Genomic DNA, 15,175 nt, shown 5'->3' with positions numbered 1-15,175 from the left:
GCACAGGGGAGGGGTGTCCCTCAGCCCAGCCTACACCCTCTCTAATCTGGGACCCCTCAAGAGATGTCCAACTGCCCGTTTAGGCCCGATCCCGATGGGATCGGGCCTAAACGGGCAGTCAGACATCCCTCTCACAATCCAGGACTGCTGGCTCCCAACTGCTCGCCTGCCTGCCTTCCTGATTGCCCCTAACCACTTCTGCCTGCCAGCCTGATCACCCCCTAACCACTCCGCTGCCAGCCTGATTGATGCCTAACTGCTCCCCTGCCAGCCTGTTTGCCCCCAACTTCCCTCCTCTGCCGGCCTGGTCAACCCTAACTGCCCTCCCCTGCAGGGTTGATCGCCTCCAACTGCCCTCCCTTGCAGGCCTGGTCCCTCTCAACTGTCCTCCCTTGCAAGCCTGGTGCCTCCCAACTGCCCTCCCCTGCTGGCCATCTTGTGGTGGCCATCTTGTGTCCACACGGGGGTAGGATCTTTGACCACATGGGGGCAGCCATATTGTGTGTTGGAGTGATGGTCAATCTGCATATTACTCTTATTAGATAGGATAGAGGCCTGGTGCACGGGTGGGGACCAGCTGGTTTGCCCTGAAGGGTGTCCTGGATCAGGGTGGGGGTTCCCTTGTTGTGTGGGGAGGCCTGAGTGAGGGGCCTGTGGTGGTTTGCAGGCCAGCCACGCCCCTTGGCGACCCAAGCAGAGGCCTTGGTATCTGGAATTTATTTACCTTCTACAATTGAAACTTTGTAGCTTGGAGCGGAACCAAGCCTTCTGCTCGCTCTGTGGATGCAACCATTTCTGTTGGGACTTATGTATCTAATATAATTGAGACTTTGTAGCCTTAAGCGGAGGCCTGGGCTGGCCAGGGCTGCAGAAGCTTAGCTTCCTCCATTGCCGGGGGCAACCCTTGCCTCCGCTCTTTCCAGCTCAGTGGCTGCCGCCATTTGTTTGAAGTTGTTTACCTTCTATAATTGAAACTTTGTAGCCTTGAGTGGAGGCCTAGGCCAGCAAGGGCAGGTGGAAAGCTTGTCTTCCTCTGTTGCCAGGGAAACCCAAGCCTCCCTCCTGCTCTCTGTGGCTGCAGCCATCTTGGTTGGGTTTATTTGCATATTTGCTCCTGATTGGCTGGTAAGCATGGCTTATGTGTGTGGCAAAGGTATGGTCAATTTGCATATTATTATTTTATTAGGTATGATTAGGTAGTATAGTTTATAAAAACATAAATAGACTTGATACATTCTGTATTAAAACCTCAAATGCATAGAACAAGTCATTAAAAAACTGAGGGAGATTGTCATGCAAAGAGTGATGGAGGAATACATCAGTAGTTTAATTTTTCAATAGAAAAGTTACAGGACAAGATGTGTAGTTTGGTCTTATTCTTGTAAAGAGAAAACAATGCTATGTAAAAAGCTTATATTTGTAAATCTGTTTTTGAAAGGCAATAAAGATGTGAAAGTGGTACTAAATTATCAAAACAAAAGGCAAATAGAATAATGTAAGTATTATAAGTATAGATATAGAGAACAGGATAAATATTCTAGGAGTAGATCCTAACTTAGATATAAATTAAATGTATAATAAATGCAGAATAATTAGACAAAAGAAGCATTATTTTATTTAATGAAAACTATCGAAATAAGAAGTTAAATAGCTTAGAAGTACATTTTATATCACATATCAAACTTAACTCGAGATAAATATGAGTTAAATATTTTAAAAAGTAGTAGAAAATTTAATCACAATATAGCTTTATAATCATTGAAACCACAGAAGAAATTAGTTTTGACATTATATAATTTAAAACTTCCTTTTTTTTCTCATATATTCTTCATGAAAATTTTCACAGTTTTCTCAAGCTATTTCTACAATACTCTTGAAGATAATTTTCCTAGTATATCAAGAGGCTGATAATGTCCACACTATTTGGTTTAGAAATTTGATCTATTGATGTGTTCATGATGTGTTCATAAAGTTCCTATTCCTCCCATTTCTTTGTTCCCCCCAAAACCAACTATAGCCAAATAAAAAACCTGAATATTTGAATACTGAACAGCATTCATCAGAAATATGAAAATTTTAGCAACATGGAAATGTTGTGTAAAATACTTTATGAAAAAGACACATATACAATATATACTGAGATGTGTGGAAGGAAAAATGACTATAAAGAGGTAGATAGAACATAGCAAAATGAACACATGAGTTAAAGAAGAGGGATTGTTGGCTGAAGTTATTTTGTATATTTGGTTTTGGGATTTTAATGTAACATTTAATTTAAAAAATAGAGAAGAGAAATGATTATCTTATTTAATAAACTATAATTTGCCTTATACTGGGGCATATTTTGACATTTGTTTTACCAAATTGTTTAGGCCTGGGAAATGCATGTTAACTGAATGTGGGAGATTGCTTCTAAAAACAAGTTACTATTTATTTTGTCATGAGCTGTTCTGTATTCACTTAAAATTTTTTTTTTATTCTCAGGTACTTGTGCCATGTTTTGTTGAGTATTACCTCTTATACTGAACCATTCCACATAGAAATTTTTGAAATTTTTCTCAATTAACATGGCTCTTTCCTTTAAAAAGTTTCCCCATGTTGTGGGATGTCAGGCAACACAGAGACTGGTAACATTTGTCAAATATATATTTTAATTGAAAGCCTCAACAGTAATAAAGACTTTGTTTTTAGGAAAGAACTGGAAAAACTACGAAAAGATTTGGAAGAAGAGAAGGCAATGAGAAGTAATCTAGAGGTAACTCATTTCTGCCAGCCTTGAGATTGCAGGCAGGACAAAGTAGATGTGTTTTTTTCCATCCCAACTTGGTGATTGATTCCACTACAGTGATGCTATCCTACTTCAGCTGGACACTCCCTGCTGCTTGTAGCCATTTAATTAACCTCTTGTTGACTCCCTGTGTGAGTTGACTCCCTCCTTGTTGACATTCCATTGTGTGATTGAGGGCATGCTGTTTGTGCACTACCTCTCATTGGCGGTGCATGAGGCACGTGGGTAAAGCATGGTTCTGGCCTCTTAAGAGTGTCTACTTCTAGATCTTTTGCACTCAACATTGCTTCTTACTGAAGCTAAGTTCTCTTTTTTTTTCAACTTACTTTTGCTGGGGGCAAAGCTGGTGGTGGTGGTGGTAATGGGATGGCTATTGATTTGCTGACTTGAATTTCTCACTGAGAGTTTATAACTGTAATGTCATTGTCTTCACTGTGCTGATGACTGACAATTTCACTTGTTTTCTTTGTCTTCCTTAACTTTTTCCCCATCCTCACTGACTTTGGCCTTCATTTGTCTTTTTTTCTGCATATGTCAGAGAAAGTGTGTCCTGCCTTTTTTCAGAGGCTCATTCCATTCTCTATTTATACTTTTCCCGACTTTTCCCTTGCCTCATTACACTTACCCATTTCTTCTGTTAGCACTGAGACATGGAGAGGACGTGGACTTGCCATTAAAAACTTGAGCTCCTCTTTTGGCTTCTACTCATGACTTCCAGTTCTAAACCATGGGTCAGTCAGGCTTAACGCTTCCTGTACATTATCTCATTGGACGCACATAACAACTTGTAGGATTATTCTCATTTTAAGGATGAAGAAACAGGATTAGAATGATTAAGTCACCAGTGGAGCTGAAATTGTTAACAAAAGCAGCCAGACTTCAGAACCTTTCCTCATAGGGATTAAGTTACACAGTTTGAACTTGAGGAAGTCACTTATCCTTATTTGGTTTTGGTTGTTGAGGTGTTATATGTGAAGGTATTTAGTCAATTATCCAAACTCTGTTCTTACTCTTATATGATACTAGACGATCGGGGCTGGGGAGGGACCACGGGAGGACTCCAGGACGTGTTCAGCCTGTCTCGCCCAATCCCAATCAGTCGGACCCCAGCAGCAAGCTAACCTACCGGTCAGAGCATCTGCCCTCTGGTGGTCAGTGCATGTCTTAGCGACTAGTCAAACAAATGGTTGGACACTTAGCATATTAGGCTTTTATATATTTAGATATCCCCTTTACTGGCTCTTCCATGAAAACACTTTTTTTTTTTTTCTAAGTAAAACAAAGAAAAGCCCCTTTCATGTCCAGATACCCTCTGGATCTACTGTAGTTTTCTCTTTTCATTTGGGATTCATTTATTGAAGAAGAAAAAAAAAAAGCATGTGTTAGCAGTCTCTAATTCTTCACCTTTAATTCAGTCCTGGCATTGAATTCACCCCTGGCATTTTTGGTTTACTGATGGCAACTCCAAAGTGTCTGCAGTTTCCACGGCATTTCCCATTTTGACATTGCCACTCTTTCAAGGATTTGCTTGGTTTTTATGATCCTGCATTTTTTATCTTTAACTTTCCCGTCTGCTTCCTTTCTTGTGGCGTAAGTGAGGTGCTCCCTCAGTACTGTCCTTGATCCTCCTTTCTGTGCATTCCCTCTTGCTTCTCTGAGCCCATGAATATCGTGATTAGCTCTAGTGCATCGCCATCTAAATCTAATCCTTCCTGTCCCATCTTCTATCTTGTGTTTCTAGCTATTAGTTTTCCTGGATGTTCCACTTGAATGTAGACTTAGCATGACCCCTATGAAATTTATCATCTTTCTTTCCTACTCTTGTGATTCTTTGTTTCTGTCAATGGTTTTGTTGCCCTTCTAGGCATTTGGACATGGTACTTCTGTTCTCTTCTGATTCTATTCCATTCAGGCCTGTTAGCTTCACATCCTAACCTTCATCTCCTTATTCCCACTATTTCTCATGCTCTTTATCTTCTGTTTGGTTTGGTGAAGTTTCTCTCATTCTTATCTCAAATTTCCTTACTCAGTACTTTTCAGAACTTTCTCTTAATTGCTGAATAAAGTTTAACCTTCTCGACTCGGCATATGTCTTTTATGACCTGATCCTAGTTTATCTCTCTTTCCTCACTTGCTGATCCTCCATAGTCCCTTACAGTTAATCATCTGAACTTTTATGCCTGTTGTATTTTCCTTTGGTCTCATCTTCTCATGCCCAAGTTCTATAGATTCTCAGGGCCCAGCTCAGTCACCTTAAGTTGGTACAAGTCTTTTCTGATTAAGATTAATTTATGTTTCTCCAAGTTCATATACTTTAGTTTTATAAGAGATTAATTTTATCTTATCATTGTTGCATTATGTACTTCTTTTTGCCTACCTTTTAGCTAAAAGACTGTTGGAGACAGGATCTATGTCTGTTTCATCTTTGCCCATAGCTTCTAGCACAGTGCTGTGTACATATTAGATAGCTAGCCAACTTTTGTCAAATGGATAAATGTTAGAGGATAGATGCTAAAAAGGTCTTAAATTCCCAGTGTGTAACATGTAGAAATTGAGAAATTTTAAAATGTTTTTCTTGATTTTTATTCCTTACATTTTATACATACACATTTATATTCATATATGAAAATAAGAAAATAGGTAACAGGAACTAATACAGTGTTGAGTCTCAATTTATGATTTGTCAAAAAAAATTACAAAAATCAAATGAACTGTTGAGGTTGTTGTTTTTAATTGATTTGAGAGAGAGAGAGAGAGAGAGAGAGAGAGAGAGAGAGAGAGAGAGATGTTGATTTGTTGTTCACTTATTTATTAGTTGCTTCTTGTATGTGCCCTGACCGGAAATTCAACCTGCAACCTTGGTGTATTGGAGTGACGCTGTAACCAACTGAGCTACCCGGCCAGGGCCTGAACTGTTTGTTTTTTGAAGAAAGTTCTTTGACTCAATATTTTTAGCCAAATCAGCTATTAGCCGCTCAGTGACTTGTACTGTTTGTTTTTTTTCCCTAATGGGGAAAATTTTGACTTTTATTTGTAAAAGCATTCTTCTTTAGGCATTTGAGTTTTAGAATCATCTGTTTAGAGGAGAAATTTTATTTCCTCAATAATTAAAAGTAGTACTTTGAGCTACTATGAAGTTATCATTATATAGGACTATATATGAATAATGAACATAAAAGAACTAGACGACAGAAACTACAGCAATATAAGTATTTGCCTAATATCTAAACTTATGCACTCTTTCAGGAGTATTACTGACTGCATTTGGGATTATTTTTTCCACCCCCTACTCTCTCTTCCATCAGTGTTTTTTTTCTCCTATTTCTGTGTATCCTCTCCCATTAAAATTGGTATGGTTGGTTAATGTATCTTTGGACTAGAGACAATAATAGCATATTAGGCAGACCATTGAGCAATTTTGTCTTCTTCTATTAAACATGTTTTTATTGACTTCAGAGAGGAAGGGAGAGGGAGAGAGAAACATCAGTGATGAGAGAGAATCATTAATCGACTGCCTCCTGCCCATCCCACCCCCCCCCCACCCCCTCCTTGGGGATCGATCCCACAACCCAGGCATGCGCCCTGACCGGGAATCAAACTGTGACCTCCTGATGCTCAACCACTGAGCCACATGGGTTGGGCAACAAACCATTCTTGAATGGTTAGAATCCCTTGGAGATATTGAATTACAGTTTTTTACTGACAAAAAACGCTCATCATATATAATAAAAGCCTAATATGCTAAGTGTCTGGTTGTCTGGTTAGCCATTCAACCAATCAAAATAATATGCTAATAATATGCTAAGGCCACTCAACCGCTCACTATAATGTGCACTGACAACCAGGGGCAGACAGTCCACTGGTCAGCCAGTTATGATGTACACTGACCACCAGGGGGCAGACAGTTGATGGGTCAACCAGTTCCTATGACGTGCACTGACCACCAGGGGGCAGACGCTCTGCTATGGTCCGGCTAATTGGGACTGAGCAAGATGGGCCGGACACGCCCTGGAGCCCTCCCGTGGTCCCTCCCCTGCTGGCCAACCTCCCGTGTCCCTCCCCAGCCCCGATCGTGCACTCCATAGGGTTCCTTGGCCTGGCCTGCACCCTCTCACAATCCGGGACCCTTAGGGGATGTTGAAGAGCTGGTTTTAGCCCTATCCCACAGGCCAGGCCGAGGGACCCCACTGGTGCACGAGTTCATGCATTGGGCCTCTAGTTGTTTAATAATGAACTATTTGTCAGAGGTTAGTCATAGCATGTATGGACTTTTGGGTAGAGGGATGATGCTATCAGGAGATGGTGAGGCCTAAATATTTCCACATGCCAAGAAAGGTCAAAGATGATCAAAATATATCAACGTAAAGAGAATATAAAAATGGTGCTTTAGGGCCTTAGACTTTATCAGTACAAGTTCTCTGTTACTTACTAGCACGGAACCATTGGCATGGTATTTAATCTCTTTGAGCCTCAACTTAGTTAGTTGTAATATATCAAAATTACATAACTGTAGTTATTGTGATAATTTAATGAAGTTTTCAAATTTTCTTAAGTTTCTGAATTGTGAACTTCTGTTAATGGAAGGATAGAGTCTGCCTACAGGTCAAAATATTTCCAATACATTGAATCTTAAATGCATTTCTGGGGTTTAAAGATAACAATCTAGAAGATGTTATTTGCAGATACAGAAATTGAGACCAAGTGAGGTTAAGTGATTTACCAATATCACATTGGTTGTACATGAAAAAGAGAACTAAACTGGTGCTTTATGTATATATTTTTATTATTTTTTTGCTGTTCTGTACTGACCCTTTTGTTTAGTTAAAGGTCTGTATATAAATTCTTAATTTGGTTTCAAAGATCCTTGTTCTTTGTGGAGCTGATTTTCTTAAAGTTCTTCTAAATGTTCACATGGCTTAACCTTTTTCTGGCTGAAACAACTGTAGTTGCCTTTGTGTTGTTGTTGCCTGTCATTTAGGAACTTGCATGGTGACATTTTCTTCTGTTGAACTTTGTAAACACCATTGGAAATTGGATTTAGACTGGAAATCAGCATCTGTAGGCTTGAAAGTATGACCAGATCTTAATGACATATGATAAAATGAAAAAACTTGACTAGGGTAAAGATATTGTCTCTGCTGCTCAATTTATGTTTTGTATTTTAGGTAGAAATAGAGAAGCTGAAAAAAGCTGTCCTGTCTTCTTGAAGAGGCACAGACCCAGTATTTATAATGAAATGGGGACTCAGAGGCAACACTATGAACTTCAATTGACTGGTTACTTAAAAATAACAAATGCTGATGTTGTGGTAAAGAAATACGAGTATATGAACTATAATATCTATAGAAAAGTAGGGGGAGGGTGAATTTTTTTTATATATTTTGCTTTGCCAATATGAGGGGGAAAAGAGGCCTTACTTCTTATGTGCTGGGATTGCAAACTTCTTTTTAGTTTGCTTGAAAATACTACTGAATCTGTGTAAAAAGGAAAATTCACAATAGTTTTTTTTATTGAAACGTATTATTTTTAAAGAGATCTATACTATAAATATGGTGATATCTTTACAAATAATCTGTAAAATATACTATTTGAGAGGGACAAATTAGCTTTATAGTAACTATAGTCACTACGTTATACTTAGGGGATATGTACTTTGTGTGTATATATATATATATAAATATGTATTTTTTCTTTCACTTTTAGCTTCTTACCCAGGATGACACTGTTGTGCCTGTTTGTTTGCAGTGCTGTTTATATTCTGGGCGATGTAATAGGAGTTTTCTAGCTGTATCCAGATTACTCACCCATGCATATAGTAATATCTAATGAATTAATCAAAATAATTTCTTCTGCTTTTAGAATATTTCATATTGCTTGCACTATAGGATTTATAAAAGGAATTTAGTTAAGATATATTGGATTGTTAAATATATTTTGAAAATACGAGCTATATTTTAAATTCATTGGGTGTAAAGAACTAAAAATGTCAATTTAACCCTTAACGTATTGTGCCTAGAAACTATAGCACATACATGATATGCAAACACCAGCTTTATTGCTGTGCTTTTCTGCTAATTTTACAGGCTTCTCTGTTACCCATTTCATAATCTTGTGGTTTAATCCTTTATTGCCCCTTCCTCTGATTGTTAATAATTGTAAACAAAACTCAAAACTTTCAGAAGTTCAGTGTGAGGTTTCATACTTTGACAAGTTATCATTATGTAAATGCTAGATTTTACCATGTTTAATTGACCTAATAGACTAAACTAAGTGGTGGAGATATTTTGGACTGTGATTTAGGAAGCAACTTCATAAAGAGAAGTTAATATATCATTAAATTGTACTTATTTAAAACCAAATATAGTTGACCATATCAAAAATGCATTTTCACAAAATGGATGAATTAGCAGTTCCCTCAGAGTCATTTATGAACAGTTGGATATTTTAAAGTGTTATATGTGTAGTCTGAAAATGTCCGTTTTTATAATAAAAGTGGAAATTTGACATTCTTCATTTGCAAAATAATTTAGATTTTAAGGTTTTTTAATTGCAAATGACTTAGATTTTGAGTACCCTCTATCATGCTTCCTCTTTGTGTTATTTTAAAGCACCAAACCAATATTTTTCCTTTAAAGTTTTGATCTTATAATTCTGAAATCTTGTATTAATTTTGTCACATTTCAAATAAAATAACTAAAGCTGAAAATAGTAGAAATTCCAATTCATAATTACTTCATATTAGATTCACAACTTACATGAGTGTGTGGAGCAAACCTGATTGTGTTGAATATGTATGTTTTAACTCTTAAAAGTCCTTGGGCTCTTCTGATGAGGTTCATTACTGAACAAAATTGTTTACTCCTGTTCTAAAGTTTTTAAATGACTTGTCAAATGAATGACTTCCTTCTTGTTAAATAAGTTACACATTATTTTCTTTTACTGAAAGTCCTCAAGTAGAAATATAAACAGTGTGTCCTAGAAATCATCCTCAGCTTTCTGTCTGAAAAAAAATCTGTAAGTGACCCCTCCTCCCCCTAATAATGGGGTGGGGAAGTTTCCAGCAGACTTCAGGCTATTGTTAAAGTTTCTGTTGGTCATTTTCTCACTAGCACATAAAGGCAAGATGGTCATGAGTCCAGAAATACATTTCAAGTGTTTGCTTATAAACTTCCTCAATCGGAATAGAAAAATAATTAAAGTACTGTCTCTGTTTTTCTACCTTTGACCAAAAAGTAGAGAAAACCAAACTCATACTCAAAGGGAAAACTGGTTACTTAAATCTAGTAATTTACCAGTATTTGTCCTTAATATGGGAATTTTGTTAATTCCTATTCAATAAAGTTTATAACACAAAATGGTGTGTAATCATAACAGCCTTTACTTGGGGGTAAATCATTATTATTTGCTCTGAGAGCATAAATGACAGACGGGTGAGTAGCACAGAATCTATCTTTGCCAAGTTATTTGTGAATGTATCATTCAGGTTGCTGTTCTTTGAAACACACAATATTACTAATTTCCTAATTGTGCTTCAATATTAGAAATAGTAAGTGTGTGCACGCATGTGTGACCACAAAGCTCCTTTACAGAACTTAATTCTGAAGCTTCTTCGGAAAATCTAAGTCTGAAGATAGGAGAAAGGAAAGTGGGCCTGGAGTAACAGATAATTCTTTGTTATATGCTTCTTACTGTGATCATTGAAACCAAACTCAAGTGCTCTCTAGGTGTTGGTAAACATTTTATGCTTGCATTTAAACTTGAAATGTATAAGCAGAATGAGACAATCAGTTGAAACCAGAAATGAGAAGTGTTACAAACTTCATGGCCTTGTTTTGCTATAGCAATAAAATGACCAAGTGCAATGACTTGATTTAATAAAATCATCTTTTAGAAGTTGCTGCTATGAATATTTTTAACCATGAAATTTTCCCTTGTTTTAGCCCAACTTGCCTTTAGTAACTATTGCCTACATAACTATTATGTAATGTAATGCAGTTTGGTGGTGTGGTATGCTAACATTCCGTGGAGGGTGGGAAAAAATATATATATAAAAACTCAGAAACTCAAAACTCACTGACTTGTTTACAGGTGCTGTAAAAAAAAAAAAAAGCATGCTTCTCCTTTAAAAAGAAAAATTAATAATAAAAAATACTATTGCCAATTGTGTAGTCTCTTGGTTATTTTTTAATTAACTTCAGCATATGCTTAGTGCAGAGTACAGTGAAAATTATTTTATATTTCTTTCAGTTTTGTAAATAAAAGAAACAATATAAATAGTAAAATGAAAGCATTAAAAGTTCTAGATCTGTGTGATGTTTACTAAACATTTGTGAGTCTGTTTTTTCACCTAGAACTGTGAGATAATGTTTTCTATGTCACAGGAATATTGGGGGAATTTGAATGATTTATATAAATTACCTTATAGAGTGCTTGGCATGGAGTTTTTTTTTAATGGGAACCTCTCCAAACTCTTCTCAAAAGCATTTTACAGAGATGGATACGGTTAAGAGAAAGGAGGCCTAGTACTGCCTTTTGGGGGAAATAGCCCTTTCATTTGTATTTTCACAACAGAGCTGCTTCCATCTCACAGATCCCACCTTTCTGGCCACCCAGTGATTGGCAGAAGGGGAGAGGACTGTGCCCAAATTGTGTTATTGACTTAGAGATTTTCTGCAGTTACATTCTGCCACCTGGAAAAAGCTGATTTGAAAGAACCTGCTTAATAAAGCATACAGAGATGCAAACAATCCACAAGGATTTTTAAACTGATTACAAATCATTCCTGAGCCCCAGCTACACATGCATTGCTAGGTTCCCTAAGCATAAACATGCTCATCAACGTGGGTTTCTGAACTTACAACTGGAAATCCTGGTAAATACGACACAGAGTCCGGAAGACATCAGGACTATGTACTCTTGTTGAAAATATGCCACGTACATGGCTCCAGGCTTTCTAGAAATGCACTGTGAGACCTGAATCTCAGAAAAGGAGTAAGACGCCACTGTGAAGCTCCCAGGCCTTGGTGCAACACAGTTCAGCTCAGTTTGGGGGGGAAAGTCAAGATCACTGGAATGGCTGGCAGCTGAGGTAGAAATGGGGGGAGTGGAAGTGGGGGGCGGCGGTGCTGTGCCTGCCCTGAGCGTAGTCAGAAGGTGATCCTGAGCCTGCCTTCTCTGTGCCACATCCTGGCGCTGTGCGCGGGGTCCACCGCTGTTGCGCGCCTGGCGCGTGACCGGCCACCCCACTAGCCCTGCTCTCAGCCGGGCACGTGCCAGCCACAGCTGTTGCCCAACCGCTACTGCGGCTCCCGTGGGATGGCGGGGAGCCGGCTGGGTGCGGCGAGTTGAAGTGGCGGAGCCAGGGACATCGCTGCGAGTGGCGGTGCTATGCCTGCTCTAGCACCCATTGCCTGACCCCTGCCAGTGACCAGGCAGGATGGCAGGGGTTCAGGGCGGGGGGAGGGGGGGGCACGCAGGTGCAGGTGTGGAAGCACAGAACGGGACGGCTCGGGTGCGGTGCTGTGCCTGCTCTAGTACGTGCTCAGCTGGCCGGCTACGTTGCTCCCGTCCCCCTCCCTCACCCCCGCGCCACGAATTTTCTGACTGAGTGGCTGACTGCAGCTTCTGCAACTTATTGTTTAGAACCATCTGTCTTCCTCTCAGAAGTTTGATGTCTAAGTCTTTGTAAGCCGCAGTAGCCTGAGGGTTGATGTCATCACCAGTGAAGGTGATGCAGGGGTGATGGTACAACCCAGCTCCAGAATTTCCTGATCGAGTGGCTGACTGCAGCTTCTGCACCTTATGCCTTAGCTCTGTCTGTCTTCCTCTCAGAAGTTCGATCTCCAAGTCTTTCTGTTGAAGTCTGTCAGCAAGGAGCAGTTTGCTGCTGCCTTTGGAGCTCTGACGCTTCATGCTTCTGTTCTAGTCACCACAGAGAGTTCCAGGTCCCTCATTCTCTGCTCTTGACATTGCCGGAGTGGCTTCCACCTCCTTCCTCTCAGAGTCAGGTGTCTTCCTCTTTTTCTGATCCTCCACCAGCCCCTCTTCTGTGAAGTTAGAGCTGTGTCTGAAGGAAGCCGCTCAGCCGCCCACTTGCCCCAGGGAATGGCCATCCCTGCGGGTCATAGGACTGACCTGGTGGCTCTGCCCGAAGCGTCCAGCGCCATCGGACAACCCGGCCAACTGTGCAGGAATCACTATGTGGGCGGAGCTGAGGATCAGAGCGCAATGAGCTGTTGCTGGGCAACGCCTGAGTGGGGGCTTCCAGGTGGGGCACCTGGGGAGGGGCTCTTCTCCAGTGACACCTTCCTGAGGGCCTCTTTGTTCCCTCTGTCTCAGAAAACACACCTTGCCTTCGGCTTTCTTGTCACACAGCTCATGGTGTCCTGCAGCCTGTGATTTCCACGCCGCCATTTATTTTACATTTGAGGTAGAATTCGCACAGTGATGCGCATCCATGTTTAGAGCACAGGTGGGCACCATCGATAACAACCCCCGGCTCCAGAGCTGGCGTTAGTGAGAGTGGTCTCAGTCCCTGTGATGGGCTTGAGGCTCGCTCTGATCACTGACTGATTCAGGACTTGATAAACTGGTAAACATTTGCTATGTTTGCAGGTGACATCAGATTGGAAGATAGGTGGTTAGAATTGGAAAGCTTAGCAAGGAGTAAGACTTGGGGCAGAGTCAGTAGAAACTAAGGGATACTTTTGGTTTTGGTTTTGTTTAAAGAAGGAAGCTATTTGAACATATTTGAATGTTAATGGAATGATGCCTTGTGGAGGGAGAAAGTGATGAAGCAGGGAGTAGGAAGTCTTAAGGAATGCTGTCCTTGAAGTGTGGGGAGAAGGGGAAAGCTCCTGGGAAGGGACGGGTTTTGACAGGAAGACAGACAGTTCCTCTAAGATGACAGGAGGGACGCATGCAGGTAGGTATGTGGGTCTGAAGGTGCGAGTGGATAGAGTTTACATCGGATGGTATCTGTTTTCTCTGCAAAATGGCAAGTGACGTTGATAATGTGAGTGGGGAGAAGTTCTACCAGCACTTTGAAGAGATCAAATGTATGCCTCGGTCATCCAGGATCGTGGAAAAATGAGCCTGCCAGTGAATCACAGCAGGATTGCCCAACTGCATGGAGGGCTCTGGAATTCTGTATTAATTTAAAAAACACCCAAACGACCATGTTTTATATTGGTCAAATCTAAGGCGTACGCTGAAATTGGAATACCTTCTAATATTGTTCCAGTTTTCTAGCGTTGTTTCAGAGTTTGTCAGCATTTTTTTAAACCAATGGTCCATAAAACAATGAGCATCTTGCTGAAACCGGTTTGGCTCAGTGGATAGAGCGGACTGAAAGTTCCCAGGTTCGATTCCGGTCAAGGGCATGTACCTTGGTTGCGGGCACATCCCCGGTAGGGGGTGTGCAGGAGGCAGCTGATCGATGTTTCTCTATCATCGATGTTTCTAGCTCTCTATCCCTCTCCCTTCCTCTCTGTAAAAAGTCAATAAAATATATTTTTAAAAAAAACAAAACAATGAGCATCTTATAATCAATGAAATATGGTAATTGTGTCTTTGCCAAGTTCAGCTGCCTGTGTGAAGTCATGGAAAAGGCATTTTTTTCAGGATCAGGTTTCAAAAACAAGATGAATAGATAACAGCTTGACAATAGCTGCCTATCCCAAAGAGGCCTATTTGAGCCCACTCGCATTATTTATTTATTTATATTTTATTGATTTTTTACAGAGAAGAAGGGAGAGGGATAGAGAGTTAGAAACATCGATGAGAGAGAAACATCGATCAGCTGCCTCCTGCACACCTCCTATTGGGGATGTGCCCGCAACCAAGGTACATGCCCTTGACCGGAATCGAACCCGGGACCCTTCAGTCCACAGGCTGACGCTCTATCCACTGAGCCAAACCGGTCAGGGCCCCACTCGCATTTTTAAAAAAATATTTATTGTTGAAAGTATCCCCAGGGTGGAGCCATCAGTGTGGGCCACACTGATGGAAACTCAGAGGTGGCTACCAGTCAGCCCTATGATGGGGGAGGTCCCAGCACAGGAAAAATGACCCCTGTGCGATCCCTGTGTGGGAGAAAGCTGCCCCTGAGTTCCTGCCTGTATGTCCCTGGACTCCCCCAGAGCCGCCACCTGGTGCTGGAGTTTAGGGGAAGTGAAACTGTAAGTTCATATGTGGACCCTTTAAGAAGAACACCTGGGACTCCAGCAGTTTACATGTCACTCAGCCACAATCCCCGCTGGTTTTTAGAGCCCACATTTACAGGGACTTCTCTTTCCAGCTCTGGAACCCTGGGCTGGGGGGCTGGTGTGCAGCTGGCACCCCCGCTTCTTACAGGGGGCTTTGGCGATATCCCTCCCAATTAAAAAA

General features: G+C 40.6%; 1 protein-coding gene across 1 annotated transcript in view; it reads left to right on the top strand.

Moving 5' to 3' along the window:
- Positions 1-13,301, top strand: part of CD2AP (CD2 associated protein) — a 109,604-nt gene extending 96,303 nt beyond the window's left edge. Inside the window, exons 17-18 of the mRNA XM_079780212.1 lie at positions 2,692-2,755; positions 7,954-13,301. Coding sequence (XP_079636338.1) covers positions 2,692-2,755; positions 7,954-7,995 — 106 coding nt within the window. The 3' untranslated portion in view covers positions 7,996-13,301. The remainder of the gene's footprint in view (positions 1-2,691; positions 2,756-7,953) is intronic.
- Positions 13,302-15,175: the final 1,874 nt, after the last annotated feature.

Source organism: Cnephaeus nilssonii (assembly GCF_951640355.1).
Source record: "Cnephaeus nilssonii genome assembly, chromosome: 9".
In the NCBI taxonomy this organism is placed as follows: Eukaryota; Metazoa; Chordata; class Mammalia; order Chiroptera; family Vespertilionidae; genus Cnephaeus; species Cnephaeus nilssonii.
Note: the sequence above shows the minus strand (reverse complement) of the source record. Positions and strands in the feature narration are given on the sequence as shown.